This window comes from Malaya genurostris, chromosome 2, assembly GCF_030247185.1.
Source record: "Malaya genurostris strain Urasoe2022 chromosome 2, Malgen_1.1, whole genome shotgun sequence".
Classification (NCBI taxonomy): Eukaryota; Metazoa; Arthropoda; class Insecta; order Diptera; family Culicidae; genus Malaya; species Malaya genurostris.
This window is the reverse complement of record NC_080571.1, coordinates 235,265,341-235,287,254: the sequence shown is the minus strand read 5'-3', so window position 1 is coordinate 235,287,254 and position 21,914 is coordinate 235,265,341. Positions and strand designations below refer to the sequence as shown.

The following is a 21,914-nucleotide window of genomic DNA, read 5'->3' as shown; positions in this document are numbered from 1 at the left end:
GCAATTAAAAAGGCTGGATGACTCGAGAAATTTTCCAAGATTGGGTGCAAAACTGTTTCATTCCCGTTTCATTTTTGCTTAAATCGCAACATCGGAATTGATTTGATTGCATTCAATCAGTTTTAGTTCAAATTAAGTCATTAACGTTGAAAAATTGCTGGAAAAAAATACTTCCTTTTTTTTTTTAACCTGGTACACAAATCGATGATATTGAGAACGGAAGAATAATTTTTGAAATTAAGGATTTCGGTGAAAAGATGGGTGCTGAACATCTTTCTCGTGAGGAAATTGATGACATCATCGCTGATAAATTGATTACGGCAGAAGAAATTGTCGCTGATGTTACGCAGATACAGATGATAAAGACGATATTATTATTCCACAAACAAGCGCTGAAGAAATCAATTCAAAAATTTTGCTCCTCAACGAATTGGAGAACTTTTGTTCTTTGGATAACAACATCGGACGACGAGAACAAATGCAACATATCCTTAGACAATCTAATACACAGCTAAAGAACTTATTGATTGAATGGAAGAACGATCAGAGTGAACAAAACTAACCACAAATATAACTTACTGTACGATTAATAATTTGAATAATATCTTCATTTTCGACTATTTTTGATACAATTTGTTATTTAAATAAATTCAACCTTCCATAACAATTCCTAAAACTAACATTAGTCAATGATTTTAAATTAATTAATCCTTTTAAAGATCTGGGTAATATCAAATTCCTGCCGAAACAGTTCGATTGTTTTCTCCAATTGATGCGGTCTCAATAGAATGGTTTTCTATGCATTAAAATAATTCGTAAATTCTTTCTATCGCAAACGCTCAACAGTCGTATTCGACCATAGAGGATTTGAGCGTTCTGTTGTAAACAAAACCTAATTTTGAGGATAACATCAAATAAATAATTTTCGAAGTACTAGGGTTTACATTTAGTATCACGAAGACCTTTAAAACATGTATTGCCTAATGGCACTATATTGTGAACTGTTTTGCGGTTCCTGAAAATGGTACTGTCTTTTTCGACATCCGCCGCGTCGAAGCCATTCAGAATAAACTTCTTCGGTTTACTTTTCGTAGTTTCCCTTGCAGTGATCTCTACATCATAAATTTATCGTTTTTTACTTTTTATCAGTTCCCCGAAATATGTCTTTGGTCGTTTACGTAGCAGCTTTTGTTACAATCTCGAATTGGTTATCCGCACTTGTTACAAAAACTGAATTTGGACTTTTCCCTGTTCAATATAAAAGGTTTAATTCAAATAAAAAATAAAATGAAACTATATGAGCAATATATATATCGCATAATTGTATAAAAAATCAAAACATTAAGTATGAAATTCGAGTTTTCACTCTATCAAGATCCTCAGATTTCAGATGTCGATAGCTTATTTATCTTAATACTTAAGTAACTTACTAACGCCTTCTAGAAAAACAGTTTAAAATCTGTCTCTCCTTCGTCAACTTGTTCAAAAACTGATCGATAAGATCACTCTCATAAACAAGTATGGTATTCTGATACAGAAGATCACATTGTTGATACAATAAGAACTGTTTCATCAATCATTCAATAGGTATTGGAATCTTAAAACACCTTCTCGAAGAAACCATCAACATGATTTTGAGTTGCAGGAATTTCGAACGCTGAATTGCACACTAGAGTCAGCCATGCGAGAAATTTCAATTATTGTTTACACCATTTGATCTGTTTTGACCTCCGGAACATTCTTTCCGAAAACACCGACACTACCGAAAATAAAATATTCGCGATATTTCATGTTTAAACTGTTTTTCTAATGTGAACATATGAATTATTTCATGCTCTTTTCAAAGTGCTCCTGGCGGAGCAGTTCTCAACCAATTGTCAGTCAAACTACACTAAATTGTTGGTCTAAGTATATACAACAAGTTTGCTGAAGATTGTATAGCTCTATCTGTCGACCGAAGCGAGATAATCGTTCACAGCCCCAATCAGTCGAAATCCCATATGCTCTGGGTCCCGTTTATCGCGGATTCGCTTTTCACGCCCCCGGTGAACCGCGTTATACGAGACCCCTCTGTATTTACTCCCGTTTTGTTGTCCTACAATCGTACTCCTCAAATAATCCAGGAAGACATGAATATTTTTTTTTAATTTATTTATTTCGTCAAGCCAATGTAGACTACACATAAATGGTATTTTGCATAATTTGTTCTGGCGTGTATTTTTAAAAATAAATTCCTGGTTCGCAATTGACGGCTATGTATATAAAATTTTAATTGCGGTAATAATGAATAATGAATTATGAAGCTGATTGAATGCGTTGAGGAATAATGTCGCTGATAAAATAAAGCATTGCAAAGTCGCGGTGTTCTTTATGTGTTTGTATATTGATGAGCATGCAACGTGTTTCAAATGATGATAGAGGAAATGCTGTTCAGTTTAGTTTACGAAGTGCATATAAAAGAAATTGTTTTTGAATAGATTCAATGCGTTCTTTGTGAATAATATTATATGGATTCCATAGTATATAACAATTTTATTGTATATGGGCCTTTAAAGTTATGACTGAAGCGTTTAATAAAGCTCAGCATACTATTTACTTTATTGATTATTGTACTGTACTGTTCCACAAATTTTAGCTGTACTGTAATGTTCCACAAATGGAGTCAATGATTATACCTAAATCATGTAATGTAAATTAATCGTGAAGTAGACTGATTTCGTGCTGGAATATTACAGCGTCGTTATTTTTTATCTCCACGAAGAGTTTCATGTCGTCTGCATATATAAGCACATTTCGATGTTTGAATATAAAAGAAATGTCGTTTATATGTAAAATGAAAAGAGGAGGCCCTAGGTGAGAGCCCTGAGGTACGCCAGAAGTTATATTAATTGGTTTAGTGAGAACGGCACTGCAGTTTCATTTCCTTACACTCCGCTTCTTCCAAGGGGCGTTTTTTCTCGAATGATGCGGGTCTGCTGTTTCCGCTTCTATCTGTATCGTTCCACGTTCTGCCGGGTTCCATGCTGCAGCATCACTACCCGCGCTGCGTTCTTCTCCTACATAATCACTCTGCACCACGTCACGCCAGTGTACAGTACGTATATTTCCCGTACGTATACGTATTTACGTTAGTGCCACGATAAGTCCTGACATCGATAATGCCGGATAAGTGCCGTCCATCAATTAGAACGTGGTCAATTTGCGATTCCGTTTGCTGTGGCTGAATGGCCATGTTCTTGAAGGTCGATCGATGAGTCGTAGACCATTTTCGTTTGTCAGCTGGTAAGCGCTGAACTTTCGAATCATCGGCCTGAGCTCCTCCTCCGGGCTTATCTTTTTTAATGCCGAAGAGCAAATAAAATTTTAACCTGGAAATGTACTGAAATGGGATTTAAACTAAAGAGTCAGAGGAACCCCACAAGAAATAATGAACCTATAAAAGTCGTAGGGCAGCCCTACTGTAAACTCTTTCAAACTGCTTCCGATTTTCATATGACATTTTTGGATTTCTTCCATATCAACGTTAAGTCTTAGTACAGCATTCCTAACTTAGCCAACTGCTCGACAAGAATAGTCATTCCTCAGCCATGTCCACTGTATGTACTTACATGGGCTCCAACGGTTTCTTATACCTACCAGAGGATCCGGAACAGGAAAGCATTCCATTCATCGTGACGGAAACAAAAAAAGTGTGGACAAAGTTATCTGACCAGCGGTACAAAACCGTCGACTTCCGCACCCTTTCTGGACTGGACTTGTGTAAACTCGGCTGGTGTGTATCAGGAGTCCTCGTTTCCGTCGTGCCGACCAAGTCGGTTGGAGGCAATAAATCTGTAATTAACAGGACAGCTACTTCGGTGAGGAAAAAATCCGAAGCTTGCCTGCTGCTTGGATAACAGTAGTACATAAACAAGTCGGCAGGTTGATAAAGGTAAAGAAAATTTGAAACACTGTTGGTTTGCTTTGAAAGAGTTGCGCCGTTGCAGTAGAGGTTTTTCTTTTGCATCGAAAGAAATAGACTTCACATCAGCAATTGGGTTCAACCCTGTGCAAAACGTTCAATGGTCGATAAATACAAACAATAATATGAATGGGTAAACAATTCAAGCGAGCAAACAGTAGTTTAACACTCTCAAAAGGAACGCTCTTTTACTGTTCGATGATATGGGAAATATACGTACTGTACGATGATGTAATTTCATTCAACTTCGATGTTCTTTTTTCTAGGGAGTATATAGTTATTTTGTTAGTAGCCTAAACTGATCTTTCTACAATTCTCTACACTGAACGGTACCGGTTCTCTACAAGCAACCGTTGAAAACGGATGAAGACTGTCAGCCAATGGAACTCAAGCCTAACAGTTGTTGGTACTCGTCATGTATCAAAAAGGGAAAAAAGTGCACTCTGCTTCCATTCGACGACCAAGACTTTCCCTTTCTGGTTTCCTTCCGGTGTTTCAGTCCTTGCCAAAGTGTACGGAAGATGACTTTGAAGAAAAACTGACGATGGTCCGGTTCGACCAGAGGGCTTTCGTCATATGCATTCAGTAAGGAGTTCCCGGGCTCTGCTTCACGACGGGAGGTTTGACAATGTTAATTCACGAATGGCGAGCACAGTTACGGTTAGTACGTGATATGGAAATGATGTGTGTGTGATGGAAGATTGTTGTGTAATTGCTAGAATTGACTGATCAGCTAAATAGACTTCCGAACGAAAAGAGTTTTTGTGATGCGTCGTCAATGGGGAATCATACTCGATGCAGTCGATGAAGTACAGAACATTTATGCCTGCAATGATGCAAAGAATCTTGATCTAATCTCTTATTTTTTTGTGTGTTCTCTTACTTCTAACGCGTGAAATCGTTCCAATTAGGCCACGACTACCAATGGCGATACGGCACTGCACCTGGCCGCCCGGCGGAAGGACGTCGAGATGGCCCGGATTCTGATCGACTATGGAGCCAACGTTGATCTGCAGAATGGCGATGGTCAAACCGCGCTGCATATAGCGGCGGCCGAAGGCGACGAAGCGATGGTCAAGTACTTCTATACCGTTCGTGCTTCTGCATCCATCATCGATAATCAAGGTAAGTGTTTATGATACTCTACGGCATCCCATGCATCATGAATTTCGGAGGTTTTTTTTAATACATGAGCCATGTGCCAGTGGAGTTTTTGTTATTTAAAGTGGAAGTGAAAATTCGAATATCCAAGACCGTGAAAGTTGCACCAGAAATTGCGGCAAAAAACTCTACAATGAAACGAACTTACTTTTTTAAGCGACCGATTTTTACAAACTTAGGTTCAAATACAAGTTCTTATGATCCAGTACATAATTTTTGAATTTCATCCGGTTCCGGAATTTCAAGGTGATGAGTGTCCAAAATTTTAAACCGCCTTATAAAGCGCACCGGTATTTACATGCGGTGGTACGGAAAAAGAAAACACAACACCGCCTCTACGAACGAAGCACGCTGTGTGTGGTGTTTGGTTTCATACACACGGTAAAGAAATCTAAAGCCAACACCGATGCTCGATTTTGAAACCACAAACGAGTCCATCGTTTTGAATCAGAATCACGCTGCTGGCACGAATGTCTGTTACCGATGTGTGATTTTTGTTGAATACGTGATGAGGTAGAAATAGCTACTCTACGAGATGTGCGTCCGAAAGAAAGAAAGAATTTCAATAGATCCAAGATTGAACCGGAAGCGCACTACTTCGCGATGAATATAATATTTTTACAGCCGGTAATATAATAATATCTTACCGTTGCTGCAGTGATGTCAATGAAAACTGTAGAAAATATGTACATACACAGTGTCAACAAAATTGATTGAAAATCCTAGCACAAAGTAGGTTTTCTACAACTGATTCAAAAAATAATACCATGTTTATCTTGAATTACATATAGAAAAGTAACATAAGAGCAGAATTTCGCTTAGTTCGTTCATTTTAGAATAATTGGTTTATTCGAAATAGAGCATGAGAGGTGAGCCAAACAACTGGAATTAATACAAATATTTCGTCTCAATATTTAGAACGAGAGACTTTTTCATTGAATTTATTGTTAGTGGGTATTGAAAAAGGAACAAATTCCTTAAAACAAGTCAATGAATTACCATGCACGTCTTATTCGAATATAACAAAGCAAACTTATTGTGGCTGAAACGGTCGAACTTTGATTCAAATAATTTTTTTATTATCATATTGAAAGAGGTTGAATTTTATCTTGATCCGACTCCATAAATAATGAAAGATAAAGCTATCTAACCTTCCTATAGTTGACGACACAAAAAAGTACGCACTTTTCGAAGCAGATTGTACAACTATTCGAGCTTGTAGGCTGGGTTATTTAATGACCCCTATGACTTACTGCAATCAATATGAAATATCAATTTATTTATTATACTATACTGATCTATGTAGTGACCAGGAAGATGGTGGAAGACAAAGAAAACGGGATTAGAATCGACATGTAGATCGGATTAGTGATCGAAAAATGGATGGTGGAAGACAGAGTTTACAAAATTACAAAATAAACATAAATTATTTGTTCCCTTTTTCAGTTTTCATTTTTAATATTTCGAAACACATCTCAATACATTTCAAACAGTCAAAATTGCTGATTTTAACTTGCTGGTGATAATTGAAAACTCAAATGAGAACCGCTACCTTCTATTTATCATTATGGTCGGAGAGAGTTTTGTGTTATCGAGTTGATGTTTATGTCTATTCATTCGCACTTGCTTACTAAACTACTGGTAAACTACTTGGCACTACAAACTGAGTAAGCAAAACTTCAACAGACCAGATACGGTTCTACAATTGACGATGAATTCTGGGAGCTTCGGCAACATAAGTAAAATGAATGAGAAAGGATATGCTGACAGTCAACGGCCATAAATTTTATTTTCATCTAATAATATTCCATTGAAATGAAGTTTTACCGAAGTGCTGTTGAATACTTTTTACTACAATTTATTTATCTACACCAGAACCTGAATTTTGTTCAGGAACTGGAATTGAATTGTAGAACTAAATTCGGAACCTGGGACGAGCCCCGAACTCAGTTAAAAATTCAGGTTCAATATCCACATCAAGAAGGAATGTAGTTCTAGAACTCTGGCACTGAACTTATTTTCAGAATCCTGGTTCCGAAATTAACTCTTGAACTGAATTTCGAACTTGAGTTTCAAACTTGAATTAAGGAACTGCATTCCAGAACCGAAGTTCCGATGCAGGTTCTGAATTCTTAACCTGAATTCTGGAGATGAACTCTGAAATCAAATTTTGAATCTGAATTCAGGAAGCAAATTCTAAACTGAATTCAGGAAATAAATTATGATTCGGAATTCTGATTCAATTCAAAATCCAGAATCCAGATCTAACTTAATTTATGACATGTCTAGTCAAGAAATCAATTTTCGAACCCGAATTTAGAATAAAAATTCAGTTCCATAGTCTAAGATTTAACCACAGACTAACAGACAGGACACTCCAATTAGATTCTTTAAACATTTTAACGGTCATTTCGAATATTCCTTTAGTTGGGACAGTACTCGCATACAGAATTACCTGTAAGGTATTGATTTGTATACGTCCATGCGAATTTCATGCAGGATACAGATTTAATACATATTGCCAATACTATATACACAATTGTGCCTACTTCTCATCCTCCAACGCAATACAAATTCGAACCCGTTTTGGTACAATATTTACTTGCTTCTGGTCTGCCGCTACTTAATTTCGGGTGAAAATTACCAACACAATCCAAAATAGTCTAGAAGAACAAAGTTGAGAAAAATAAATGGTTACCTTCCAACATCGCTAAGAAAGTTAAATATATAATCAACGTGATCCAGTAATGTATTGTGGCGATTCATTTTTAAATAAGGAGTGTATCGAAAAGTAGTTAGCAACATTGATTACTGAATGAAAAAGCAAAAAAAAAACATATTTTGACATCAGTTTTCGATATATTGTAGAAAAACTACATTTTTATGCATTTCACTGATTATATTGAACAAAATCCTAGTTTCTGTGAAACGTTCGCACTTTGGACTTGACGTTCTTCATTAAATTCTGCGCAGTTACTTTTGTGACTTTCCTGGTGGCAGCTGTCCAGTTTTTTTTAACTCCTGCATGTTTTGGGACACTGTACCTTTCTTCCGAAAGTGCCGCTTGACAATTGCCCAATACCTTTCAATTGGCCGAAGATCCGGGCAGTTCGGTGGGTTGATGTCCTTTTCCACGAATGTACATTATTTTTTTAAAAACCACTGTAGAACGAAGTTTGCGTACTGGGCTGAAGCCAAATCCAGCCAGAAGATAGGAGAAGCTTTATGTTTTCTGTACAGTGGCAGCATTCTCTTCTTCAAACATTCTTCCTCGTACACCTTGGCGTTAATTGTGCCCTTCGTGAAGAAAATCGACGACCGCAAACCACAGGTACAAATTGCTTGCCAGACCAGCACCTTCTGCCCAAACTTTTCCAGGTCCAGGTCCTGGTACACCGATTTCGTATAATATTGCGGTCCGGGCAGCGCTCGAGAGTCTTCCTTGGCGTAGGTTTCGTCATCGATCAGGATGAATCCGTCTTTATTCTGTAGAATCCGGGTATACAGTTTTCGCGCTCTTGTTTTGGCCTGAACTTGTTGTACCAGGGACTTTTTCGGCACCTTATGTTTCTTGTACGTTTTCAGGGAGTTCCAAACTTTGATCCGTTGAATCTTCCCGATGCTGGTGTTGAACTTCTTGGTCAAATCCCGCGTCAACGCCGATGGGTTTTTCCTGATGTACGTTGTTTAAGTCCCGGCCGGGCTGGCTGGCACTTTCTGAGCAAAAAGTGTGCAGAATTTTCTTTCGCGTTTCCGGACCAATTCGACTCATCATTGAAACGATAAACTGTACCGAAACCAATCGATTGCGCAGCTGTTATTGACATATAAACAAACATGTCACCGCAAAACACGCTGCATAATATTGAGCCATTTCAGAGATATAACTGTTTGAATGTTGCTAACTACTTATCGATACACTCCTTATTATGATGAAATCAGGCGTCCCTGCAAGCAGCTGATCGGTGTTGACAAACGAGGGGAAACCAACTAGTAAAAAAACTTTTACATAACACAAGGAGTGTACCGATAGTAAATAGTTCGCGCAGTACAATATAGGTGGAACTAGTGCATCACGAAAATTAATTTTATAAGAATTTACTCATACTGCCATGTCTGTTAGTCTGTGTTTTAACTATTGAATCCGTATTCTGTAAATAACTTCAAAAACAGAATTTTAAACTAAGTTCTAAATCTTAAATTATGTTCAGAATTCAGGTGGACCAAAACTGAGGTATTGAGTTCAGTTCCAAAACTCAATTCTAGAATTTAGTTCCAAAATTTAATTCAAATTGGGCTTTACCCCACGCACAGGCCCTGCTTTTGCTGCTGTTGGTTGAAAACGACTGCTCGCCACGACATTCGATGAGTGATGAGTTTTTTTTCATTATTTTCAAAAGTTTGAGATAATTGATTTGTTGAGTCATGTTAATGTCAATGTTACTTTCAAACTGTTGAAAATTGGATCAAGTATTGCTGATCATAGTTCTGATGGCATGGAGAAAGACCTAAGTTGTTGTGTTTAGTACCACTCGTGGTATTTATGATAAAGTTCTACCCATTCTGCCACGGGACGAATTTTGAAAAGGCGCCCTACATTAAATTAAGACGTATTCTCGACTAAATATTAACAGCTTTATTAACAACATGGTTGTAGATGTAGATGTTATGAGAAAGATTTTGAGTTTGTGTGACTTACTTTACTATGGGGCGCCTTTTCAAAATTTATCCTCTGGGAGAGTGATAAGTTTTTGATCGTAAATATCTCTTGCTGTACCTAACCTAACAACAAATTTTTTTCTCCATGCTAAAGGAAACATAGTCAGAAATTTGTGATCAAATTTCCTACAGTGTGAGATAACCGTAAATAACTCAAAAACTACAAGGATCAGCCCCATAGGGTTGTTCGAGCCATTGATGTGGAGCAAGGCAATCAAAATGTCTAATGATCGACATTTTTAATCAATTGTCACACTTTTGAATCCGCACAAGAGTCTGCTTAGATTAATCTTTATTAGAAACCAACACCGAACACGTGAACTTAGAATATAGAGTCTGTTTGTTTAGATTTGTATTTGTTTTGTAGCCGACGAAATTACATCAATATCCCAAAAGTATGCAATTATAGCTTTGTACATACTTGCGATACTTGGATTTCGAAATTTAGGCATCTCTTCGCCAAAGTTGTGTTCAAGTTTTCCATGCAAGCAGTCGTTTTGCCTTTCTCTATAGAAAGGTATTAGAATTGCTGGAAAAACCGACTTTCGAACGGAGCCTCGGAGACCCATAGTGTTATATACCATTCGACTCAGTTCGTCGAGATCGGAAAATGTCTGTGTGTGTGTGTGTGTGTGTGTGTATGTGTGTGTGTATGTGTGTGCACTTTTCGAAGATATTTGAACGCGCTCAATTTTCTCAGAGATGGCTGATCCGATTTTAACAAACTTGGGCTCGTTTGAAAGCTACTATCGGATCATTGATCAAGTTCGAAGATCAAATGGCTGTGACTTTTGGTTCCAGAGATATGATTGTATAAGTGACGTAACCGACAAAAAGCGTTGTATTTGAACGTGCTCAATTTTCTCAGAGATGGCTGATCCGATTTTAACAAACTTGGGCTCGTTTGAAAGCTACTGTCGTGCCATTGATCAAGTTCGAAGATCAAATGGTTGTGACTTTTGGTTCCAGATATATGATTGTATAAGTGACGTAACCGACAAAACACGTTGATTTTTACCGCTCTTATATATATATATATATATGGGTGCCAAAATTTTGGGATCACCTCTATTTTCGTTAAACTCTAGTGCTCAAAAGTTTAAGCACCTCGAAAAAAGCCTTCATGCAAAATTTGACCTAAATCGGACATGCTTAAGGGGTGCTGCCCGGTGGCAAAGGTTTGACAATTTTCGATCTTGAAAAACCACCATAGGGGGGAGTACATGAAATTTCCAAAATCAAAAAAATTTTTCGATGCCAAAACTCTTAAAACTGCATAAAACATCGAAATTTAGTGTCATCTCAAAAAAAATTTTTTTTGAAAAAATCAACTTTCTGGGACTTGACACTAATGTCGTTTTCGTTTTTAAATTGCACTACACTGGTGTAGCGAAAGCTGCACTGAAACCGTTCGTTTTTACCAATTGCACTACACCAGTGCTACACTTTTTCTGCACCGATACCACTGGTGTAGCACTCATCAAAAGTTTGGTGTAGCTCTGTGCAATGGAATCGTTTATTGTAGTCAATGGTTACTGTTTATGTTTTCGTCATTTTTGTTCGTTTATTCATGCCTCAGTGTAGCACTGCACCGGTGTAGTGCAAATTAAAAACGAAAACGCCATAAATCTCGACGTTTCATGCAATTCTAAGCCTTTTGGTATCAAATTTTTTTTTTCGATTTCGAAAATTTCATGTACTCCCCCTATGGTAATTTTTCAAGATATATGAAAATTCCACTAAGTGGACTAAGAAGGCTTTTTTTAGATTAGCATCACTGTTCTCATACAAATAGGCAACGCAAATGTCAAGCACTAGTTTGGAAAAATGATGCTGACTGTGTGACATAAACACTGAAGCATGCTTTTGTGAACTACTCGAATCAATCTGAATCAATTGGTGACAAAATTAGTATCCAAAATTATTTAATAAAAGTATGAAACATATTTTCATGAGACTGTTATGAAAGAAGAGAAAGGCATTATCACACCACTAGGTGGATTAAGAAGGGTTTTTTTTTAATAACGTTAAGTTTCTCTACCATTCTGCGATTTCGGTTGAAGCGATAAACTTTTTCTCATTATCAATCGAGTTCATCTTATATAACACATGGATCAATATGTCCCGGACTAACAATAGAAACAACATTTTTTTTGCAAAATTTTTTTTTATTCATCAACATAATCACCTTTTAGGGTGATACAATGGTTCCAACGTTTTTACCTTTTTTACCTTTTTTTATATATATAAAAAATAGGTATAGAATTCGCTCAAACTTTCGAAAATTTTTCCGAGGCCCGGAGGGCCGAATGACATATACCAATCGATTCAGCTCGACGAACTGAGCAAATGTCTGTGTGTGTGTGTGTGTGTGTGTGTGTGTGTGTGTGTGTGTGTGTGTGTGTGTGTGTGTGTGTGTGTGTGTGTGTATGTGTGTGTGTCTGTATGTGTGTTGTCAACTAAGAGGTCGAGATCTCAGAGATGGCTGGGCCGATTTTGATCAAACTAGTCGCAAATGAAAGGTCTCCCCGTCACCCAAAACGCTATTGAATGGTTTTGAGATCGGATGTTTACTTTTTGAGTTATTCGAAGTTTTATGTCAAAATTTTCAGTTTTTTTACAGTATCTGTCACAATTGACCTTGAAAACAGAATATGTTTTCAGACTTAGATTTCGCACGATAATACCTATTCAACAAGCCATAGATTGTTAAAATCCGTCCATTTTTAACGGAGATATCGAAATTTTTGTGTAAACGACTTTTCCCCCTATTCCAGCAGTAGGAGTTTTGAGCGCTGTATGACAAAGCAATGCTTGGGAGCAACGGAAAAAACGATTTTTTATTCTGTTACATACAATTGTTTCTAAGTACCAAAAAGACTGTGTACAGCATCCTTTTTCATGACAATTTGCCTCGGACCGATTTTAGCACGGCTCGTTTTTGGCAACATAATCGTTCGAATATGACATATATAAACCAGATGATGGCAGATTTTTTTTAATTATATTGTTTTAAACTACTTACAGCAATAAATCCTGGAAGAACATAACATCCATATACCATTCGAATCAGTTCGTCGAGATCAGCAAATGCGTGTGTGACAAATAATTTCACTCAATTTTCTCTGAAAATTTCTTTTCTACAAATTCAGATTCATACGAAAATTCGTATGCTCCCAAACAAAGTTCCTGAATTATGTTTGGTTCCGACCTCTGGTTCCGGAACTACAGGATGATATATGAAACGAAATCAAAATTGTGTAACTCATTCTTCTCGTAGATGGCTGAACCGATCTAAGATTCAAATGAAATCTAAGAATCATCTAAGATGTAAATGAGAAGTTTTAAGATTCTTTAAAACATCTTGCTCTTCAGTCAGATCCAACTTCCGGTTTCGGGGATACAGGGTGATTAGTACAAAAATGTCTATTCCACATTAATTAAATTAGGTTTATCGGGTTAGCAGATTTGGATAGTCGATAAAAAAAATTAACTTTTTTCAGTTTTAGTGGTATTCAGTTGTCGATTCAGAAGGTACCTTAAAATTTAATTCGGGCTATGATTTCTCAAAGATGTCTTCACTGATTTTCAAATATTTTGAAACAATTGTAAACTATACAGCTACTCAGGTGAATTTATCTAACTTCGGCCATACCGATTTTAGAATTCCGGTTCCAGTATAAAATCGTTTCTCAAGGCTCAATCGTTTTCTCAAAAAAGCCTAATCAAATTTCAGAAACAAAAATTCAAATTGAATTAAACTTATATACAAAATTAATTAGTTTTATACATACATACAAAAATTAATGAATTTTATCCAATTAAGCTTCAAAGTTGTACTCAAAACTGTAATTTATTCGTCATATGGCCATACGAATCGGTTTGGGTTATGCTGGTTCCTGAATACCGGCTCTGGAAGTACCTTAAATTACCGTAAACTCTAAAGTGGAACTTACATATCATGGCATGTTTAATCGATTATCACACTTCAAGATTTAAATTCGATCCGATTTGCAGTTTCGACATTACAGAGTAATGAGTGATTACAATCTCAAATTGTCGCTTAAAACGACGGTCATTAAAATAATGTAATGAAAACTTAAACACCGAAGAATATTCATACAAAAAACACATGCGGATTGATAAAAAAAGGTATCATCTCACTGCTAGGTGGATTAAACACGTTTTATATATATAAAAATAGGTATAGAATTCGCTCGAACTTTCGAAATATTTTCCGAGGCCTCGATTCAGCTCGACGAACTGAGCAAATGTCTGTGTGTGTGTATATGTGTGTGTGTGTGTGTGTGTGTGTGTGTGTGTGTATGTGTGTGTGTGTCTGTATGTGTGTTGTCAACTAAGAGGTCGAGATCTCAGAGATGGCTGGACCGATTTTGATCAAACTAGTCGCAAATGAAAGGTCTTCCCGTCACCCAGAACGCTATTGAATGGTTTTGAGATCGGATGTTTACTTTTTGAGTTATACGAAGTTTTATGTCAAAATTTTCAGTTTTTTGACGGTATCTGTCACAATTGACCTTGAAAACAGAATATGTTTTCAGACTTAGATTCCGCACGGTAATAGCTATCCAACCAGCCATAGATTGCTAAAATCCGTCCATTTTTAACGGAGATATCGAAATTTTTGTGTAAGCGACTTTTCCCCCACATTCCAGCAGTAGAAGTTCTGAGCGCTGTATGGAAAAGAAAGGCTTGGGAGCAACGTAGAACACGATTTTTTATACTGTTACATACATTTGTTTCTAAGTACCCAAAAGACTGACTACAGCATCCTTTTTCATGACATTTTGCCTCGGACCAATTTTAGCACGGTTCGTTTTTGGCAACATAATCGTTCGAATATGACATATTGGAAAGATGGCAGTACTTCCGAATTCAGAACGATTTCATAATCATATTGATTTAAACTGCTTACAGCAATAAAGGCTGCAAGATCATAACACCCATATACCATTCGAATCAGTTCGTCGAGATCAGCAAATGCGTATGTGATAAATAATTTCACTCAATTTTTTACCTTCTTTTCGAAGATGACTCAACCGTTTTCTACAAACTCAGATTCATATGAAAATTCGTATGCTCCTAAACAAGGCTCCTGAATTATGTTTGGATCCGACTTCTGGTTCCGGAACTACAGAATGATATGTGAAACGAAATTAAAATTGTGTAACTCATTTTCCTCGTAGATGGCTGAATCGATCTAAGATTCAAATGAAATCTAAGAATCATCTAAGATTTGCTAATTTAAATTGTCGACAACCAAATAAACTTATTTCAGTTTTAGTGGTATTCAGTTTTCGATTCGGAAGGCACCCAACAATTTAACTCGTACTACGACTTCTCAAAGATGTCTACACTGATTTTTAAACATTTTGAAACAAATGTAAACCCCTCAGGTGAATTTGTCTGACTTCGGCTACACCGATTTTCGAATTCCGGCTCCAGTATCGAATCGTTTCTCAGAGCTCAATCGTTTTCTCAAATAAAGTCAAATCGAATTTCAGAAACAAAAATTCAAATTAAAATAAACTATTGCAATTTATTCGTCATGTGGTCATACGAATCGGTTTGCGTTATGCTGGTTCCTGAATACCGGCTCTGGAAGTACCTTAAATTACCGTAAATTCTGAAGTGGAACTTAATTCGACATATCATGGAATGTTTAATCGATTGTCCCACTTTTAGATAGAGTAATGAGTGACTAAAATGTCAAATTGCAGCTTAAAACGACGGTCATTAAATAATGTCATGAGAACCGAAGAATATTCATGAAAAAAACACATGCGGATTGATAAAAAAAGGTATCATCTCACTGCTAGGTGGATTAAGCACGTTTTTTTTCGATAAACTGCTTTCTGAACCATCGACTCTTTGCTGCTTTTGTTCCATCGAAAGCAATGGCGGCACCCACTTGGAAAAAAAACCTTTTTCATGAAGGATAGTAAATACACTTCCATATGATATCTGTGTCATCTCAGCAATCTCACAGAGCTTCACTTTACGATCTTTCATTATAATTTTTGTCACTTCACTCACATTTTCCGGTGTAACGGCTTCCACAGGTCTACCCGAGCGTTCCGCGTCATTTGTGTCGGTACGACCACGTTTAAACTCGGCGAACCACCGACAAATCGTTGCTTTTGATGGACAAGAGTCCGGATAACATTTTTCAATCCATTGTTTCGCTTGCACGGTGTTTTTACCCATTAAAAAACAATGTTTTATCAAAACACGAAACTCGGTTTTTTCCATTTTTTAAACAAACTACAAAACGACTTTACTCCAACCTCGATAACTCAGCTGTTTCTGGTCGGATCGACTTAAAATTTTGACCCGTTTCAAGCAAAGGTTAGTACTCTAGAAAGACGTGGTTACTGGTTTACTACGAGCGCCATATCTGCTTTAGTCTCGGGACTTATTGATCCATGTGTTAAATTAGAGCTTAATATTAAGCACTCAAAATTTACCCTGGGGTAGTTGTCAATTTCTCAGGCGAAACGACATAACATGGAATATCATCCGAGCTTGCATGACACAAAATCAGAGCTCAATCTCAATTTTTCGAAAACATTGAGGTGAGAAAAACTCATTACGCTTGCTTGCCTTAATTTATGTTCGGGATTCGAATTCAGAATTCTGGTTTAGGATTTCATCTAATTCATGAATAAAACTCTGGAATTCTGAAGCTAAATATTAGATCTGAACTACGAACCTGAATTTTAGAACTGACTTCAAACCCAGAATTTAATTCCCGAATTCAGTTTCAGTATTCATTTCCAGAATTTAGAACAAAATGCTGGAAATATATTCGAAACATGTATTGAGGAGCTAATAATGCTTTGTTTAGTGTTTGTATGATAAACAAAGAATCTGTCCTCGAAACATACGCATTATATGGTCTGAGTAGGTCTCGAATCCATCGGATGGCCAAGTCTGAATTCTGCTTGGCTCATATGTCTTAGTTGTCTTAAATATTTTTAGATGGAATAGTATAACTGTCTTATTATCTCCTGGGATAGGAAGATATGAGATTACATCAAGACAAATTCAAAATTTTATCTTGGATCTGTTAGGATGAGAGTAAAAATAGAATTGTTAGGATGAGAGTTATATGTAAAAATAATCAAATTTAAATAAAAATAAGCCTATTGTCTAATTTTATCATCTCAGTTTAAGACTAATAGACCTTGAATTAACATAACTGCATATTTTTCTCTCGGTGATCGGCTGCCTGGAGATTGAGGAACAAAAACTATAAGTTTAAAAACTAACATTTTGTAAGAAATTTACCTATGCATTTCGACTAGTCCAAATCAAACGCCAACTATAGATAAGTTGTCATTTCCATTTTTGTATGTCGTTCTTATAAAATCATTGTCATTGACACCACGGGATCTAATTGACTACCGTTCTGAGAATTTGAACTGCACATGACGTATGTCACTTCTAACAGTAATTTCATGAGAAACTGAGATACAATCTCTCAGAATTTCGTAATATTTTGAAGGATCGTTCTCCATCGAAAAATATTAAAACCGTATTTTTTTTTAAATTTTGTCATTTTTTGTGTGACTATTCCTAACTGAGAATCAGTTTCATATGAAAACAATAAGTACAAAGATTTTCTGCTTCATCCACAGATCGCACACCGATGCATCTTGCGGCGGAGAACGGTCATGCATCAATCATCGAAATCCTGGCGGACAAATTCAAGGCCAGTATCTTCGAACGGACGAAAGATGGCAGTACGTTGATGCACATCGCTTCGTTGAACGGCCACGCTGAGTGCGCGACCACGTTGTTTAAGAAAGGTGTCTATCTACACATGCCAAACAAGGGAGGCGCTCGGAGTATCCACACGGCGGCCAAGTACGGTCACGTGGGCATCATCAGCACCCTGCTGAATAAGGGCGAAAAAGTCGACGTGCCTACCAATGTAAGTTATCCTCTTTAGACTATTGGTCCCACTATTTGGTCCTAACGTCTAACGTCGGTGCGTGCTTTTCAGGATAACTACACTGCCCTCCACATTGCTGTTCGGTCGGCAAAACCGGCTGTCGTCGAGACGCTGCTGGGGTTTGGTGCCGAGGTTCATGTCCGTGGTGGTAAGTTGCGGGAAACACCGCTGCACATTGCTGCTCGCGTTCGGGACGGAGATCGATGCGCGTTGATGCTGTTGAAATCCGGTGCCAGTGCCAACAAAACGACTGACGATGGCCAAACACCAGTCCATGTAGCTGCCAAATATGGGAACGTGTTAACGCTGGATCAGCTGCTGGAAGACCACGGGGATCCGCTAATCAAATCGAAGGTAACCATTTGCGATAGAAAAAAAGTAATCAGATTTTTCTTTTTTATTCAGAGTTGATGCACACGCACTCCGCACTCTTTAGTATGCCAATTGAATGATGCGATTATTTTGACAGGTCGGCGAAACTCCATTACATCTGGGTGCACGGAATTGTCATCCGGAAATTGTGAAGCACCTGATAGCTTTCGTTTTAGAAAAACATGGCAAGGAAGTGCTGAAGAACTATCTGAACTTTACGAACGAGGATGGAGCAACGGCATTGCACTACGCTTGTCAGGTGACCAAGGATGAGGTCAAAACGGAAAACGGAGACCGGGAGATCGTCAAGATGCTCCTGGAGAACGGCGCAGATGTATCGTTGACTACGAAGTCCACGAACGATACGTGTTTTCACGCAGTCGCCTTGGCTGGTAACAACGATGTCTTGTCGGAAATGATCAGCCATCTTTCGGCTACGGAAATCCAGAAAGCGATGAATCGGCAGTCGTCGGTTGGTTGGACACCGTTGTTAATAGCTTGCAATCGGGGCCACATGGAACTGGTGAACACACTGCTTGCCAATCATGCCAGGGTGGACGTATTCGATAACGAAGGACGTTCGGCGCTGCACTTGGCTGCCGAGCACGGCTTTCTACAAGTCAGTGATGCACTCATTTCTAATAAAGCGTTTATAAATTCTAAATCACGAAACGGCAGAACTGCACTGCACTTGGCAGCGATGAATGGCTATACGGAGTTGGTGAAATTTTTGATACAAGACCACCACGCGGTTGTGGATATTTTAACTTTGAGGAAACAGACTCCACTGCATCTGGCCGCAGCCAGCGGGCAGATGAATGTATGTAAGCTACTTTTAGAACTTGGTGCCAATATCGACGCAACGGACGACGTTGGTCAGAAGCCCATCCACGTGGCTGCGCAGAACAATTACTCCGAAGTTGCCAAATTATTTCTTCAGCAGCATCCAAATCTTGTGATGGCTACCAGCAAGGATGGTAATACCTGCGCCCACATAGCGGCGATGCAAGGTTCGGTGAAGGTGATAGAGGAACTGATGAAATTCGATCGGAACGGCGTGATTTCGACGAGAAACAAACTGACCGATTCGACGCCACTCCAGCTGGCCGCTGAGGGTGGCCACGCCGATGTCGTAAAGGTCCTTGTTCGAGCCGGAGCATCCTGTACCGACGAAAACAAATCAGGTTTCACCGCCGTTCATATGGCGGCAAAAAACGGCCACGGCCAGGTGCTCGAGGTTATGCGGAGCACTAATTCGCTAAGGGTGTCCAGTAAAAAATTGGGTTTAACACCGCTGCACGTAGCTGCCTACTACGGTCAGGCGGATACGCTGAGGGAGCTGCTCATTAACGTACCCGCAACGGTTAAATCTGATTCTCCATCTGGCACATCATTAGTACCTGAATTAGGGAGCGAGTCTGGACTGACCCCACTGCATCTGGCAGCATATTCCGGTAACGAAAACGTTGTTCGTCTGTTACTCAACTCCGCTGGTGTCCAAGTCGATGCGGCGACTTCGGAAAATGTAAGTATGGGAGCGAGTTTGTTTAGTTTTTTCTCATGACAATGCTATTTCCTATTTTCTATTTCCTACCAGGGTTACAATTCCCTGCATTTAGCATGTTTCGGTGGACACGTTCCGATCGTGGGACTGCTGCTGAGTAGATCTGCTGAGCTTCTACACAGTGTCGACAGACATGGCAAAACCGGTTTGCACATAGCGGCAATGCATGGTCACTATCAGATGATGGAGGTCCTGTTGGGTCAGGGTTCGGAGATTAATGCCTCTGATAAGAACGGCTGGACACCGCTACATTGTGCGGCTAAGGCCGGGCACTTGAACGTTGTAAAACTGTTGGTGGAAGCCGGCGGATCGCCAAAGTCTGAAACGAACTACGGCTGTGCACCAATTTGGTTTGCCGCGTCCGAGGGCCACAACGACGTACTGAAATATCTTATGCACAGAGAGCACGACACCTACGCACTGATGGAGGACAAACGATTCGTGTACAATCTGATGGTGGTGTCGAAAAATCACAACAACAAACCAATCGAAGAGTTTGTTCTGGTTTCCCCCGCACCGGTCGATACGGCGGCAAAGTTGTCCAATATTTTCATCGTACTATCGACCAAGGTAAGTAGCTAAGTTTCCTACCCCTGGAACACGCTTCGGTAGTGTAGCACGCTGCTTATATCAATTCCTTTTTGGCGTCCCTACGATCGCACCACACAGGAAAAGGAACGAGCCAAAGATCTGATCGCGGCCGGTAAACAGTGCGAAACGATGGCTACCGAGCTCCTGGCGCTGGCCGCCGGTGCTGACTCGGCAGGTCGTATTCTTACTGCCACAGATCGGCGCAACATGGAGTTCCTGGACGTGCTGATCGAGAACGAGCAGAAGGAGGTGATCGCTCACACGGTTGTGCAAAGATATCTGCAGGTAAAAAATAGGTAAAATTTACCGTCCATGATCGAGTAGAGCCCGCACACCATCGCGCCTGTTTGCACCGCATCACTTGCCGACTTAACTTTTAGTCAGAAATCCCATGAATCATATCGGTTATCATAAATCCAATATATTACCGGAGCTTTCGATATTATTCGTACATTCACATTTACAATGGAACATCTGAAGACTGTCGTGCTGATCAAATTTCTTTTTCGTCCCGAGTTGGTTTGGATCATTGTATCGTAAGACAGTTTGTTTGCAATTTACACAAATTCGTTTGGGTTTCAAGAAGAAAATAAATGGAATCTATCTTTGGATAAACGGTTAAGTTTTTCAGAATTTGATTGGATAAAAATTGGTTCATCTAATTGATAAATCTAAACTATCATTTTTAATTTATCGTGCTGCCCGCTTAGCAATGACACCCAGCAAAGACACACACACACACACACCACAAACGAGTAATGAAACGTTAGAGTCTAGCAATGACATACACCCTAAACGGAAAATGAAACGTTTCAATGAGGTGTCACTCATGCAACTGAGCAATGGCACATTCTCAGCTAAGTTACCTTGTATGCATGAAAGCAAAAAATGTCTCAATTGTTTCATCCAATTATATAGCTATTGGAACTTAAGACACAATACAAAGGATGATTTTTAAGTGGTAGACGGTTTGATTTTCAGAAATAAAAAAATACACAAACAATTGAGAAAATTGATGGAATCTCAACGATGAATATAATTTAATGTTTGAAGATGATTTCATGCCCATACACAAGGTCCAATTTTGGCACACTCTCTCCAACATATCGGCCGGTTCTCACGAATAATGCCACCAGCCTAGATTCCACATCAAACAGTAACTTTTTTGGGATGCATTAGTAGCTCTTGTAATGCTTTTGGCTGGTCTTTACTCCAACTTCAACTTTGCCACGGCCCATTCATGATTAAATTACAGACCAAACTGAACAAGTTTGACGATATGATGTAACATAAACATAAACGCACATATGATGTAGAAATGCAACAAAAGATTATAATTCTCAAGATGGAATTAACCAACAAAATATTCAAAAGGTATTAAGACATTTTCATTCCAATTGTAGGATGGCTCAATGGAAGAGCAATTCTAATTCCGTTTTCAAGAATGTAGCTGATAAACCTAATGCTAGAGGTGCACTTTCAAGAAAAATACAAATACTATCGTTTCTTTTTAGCAGCAATTTTAAAGCGTCAAGCGTAGTTAATTACATTTACATGAACTGTCCGAA

The 21,914-nt window shown here is 38.5% G+C and overlaps 1 protein-coding gene across 9 annotated transcripts in view; it reads left to right on the top strand.

The window, feature by feature from the left end:
- Positions 1–21,914, top strand: part of LOC131428201 (serine/threonine-protein phosphatase 6 regulatory ankyrin repeat subunit A) — a 169,908-nt gene that overhangs the window by 114,025 nt on the left and 33,969 nt on the right. For 8 of the 9 annotated variants that reach the window (XM_058591938.1, XM_058591945.1, XM_058591944.1 and 5 more), the window contains 6 exons: positions 4,873–5,086; positions 17,503–17,798; positions 17,871–18,173; positions 18,289–19,716; positions 19,789–20,325; positions 20,425–20,631. In XM_058591938.1, coding sequence (XP_058447921.1) covers positions 4,873–5,086; positions 17,503–17,798; positions 17,871–18,173; positions 18,289–19,716; positions 19,789–20,325; positions 20,425–20,631 — 2,985 coding nt within the window. Of the gene's footprint in view, positions 1–4,376; positions 4,622–4,872; positions 5,087–17,502; positions 17,799–17,870; positions 18,174–18,288; positions 19,717–19,788; positions 20,326–20,424; positions 20,632–21,914 lie in introns of those variants that run through there. The other variant, XM_058591942.1, reaches the window with a different exon arrangement.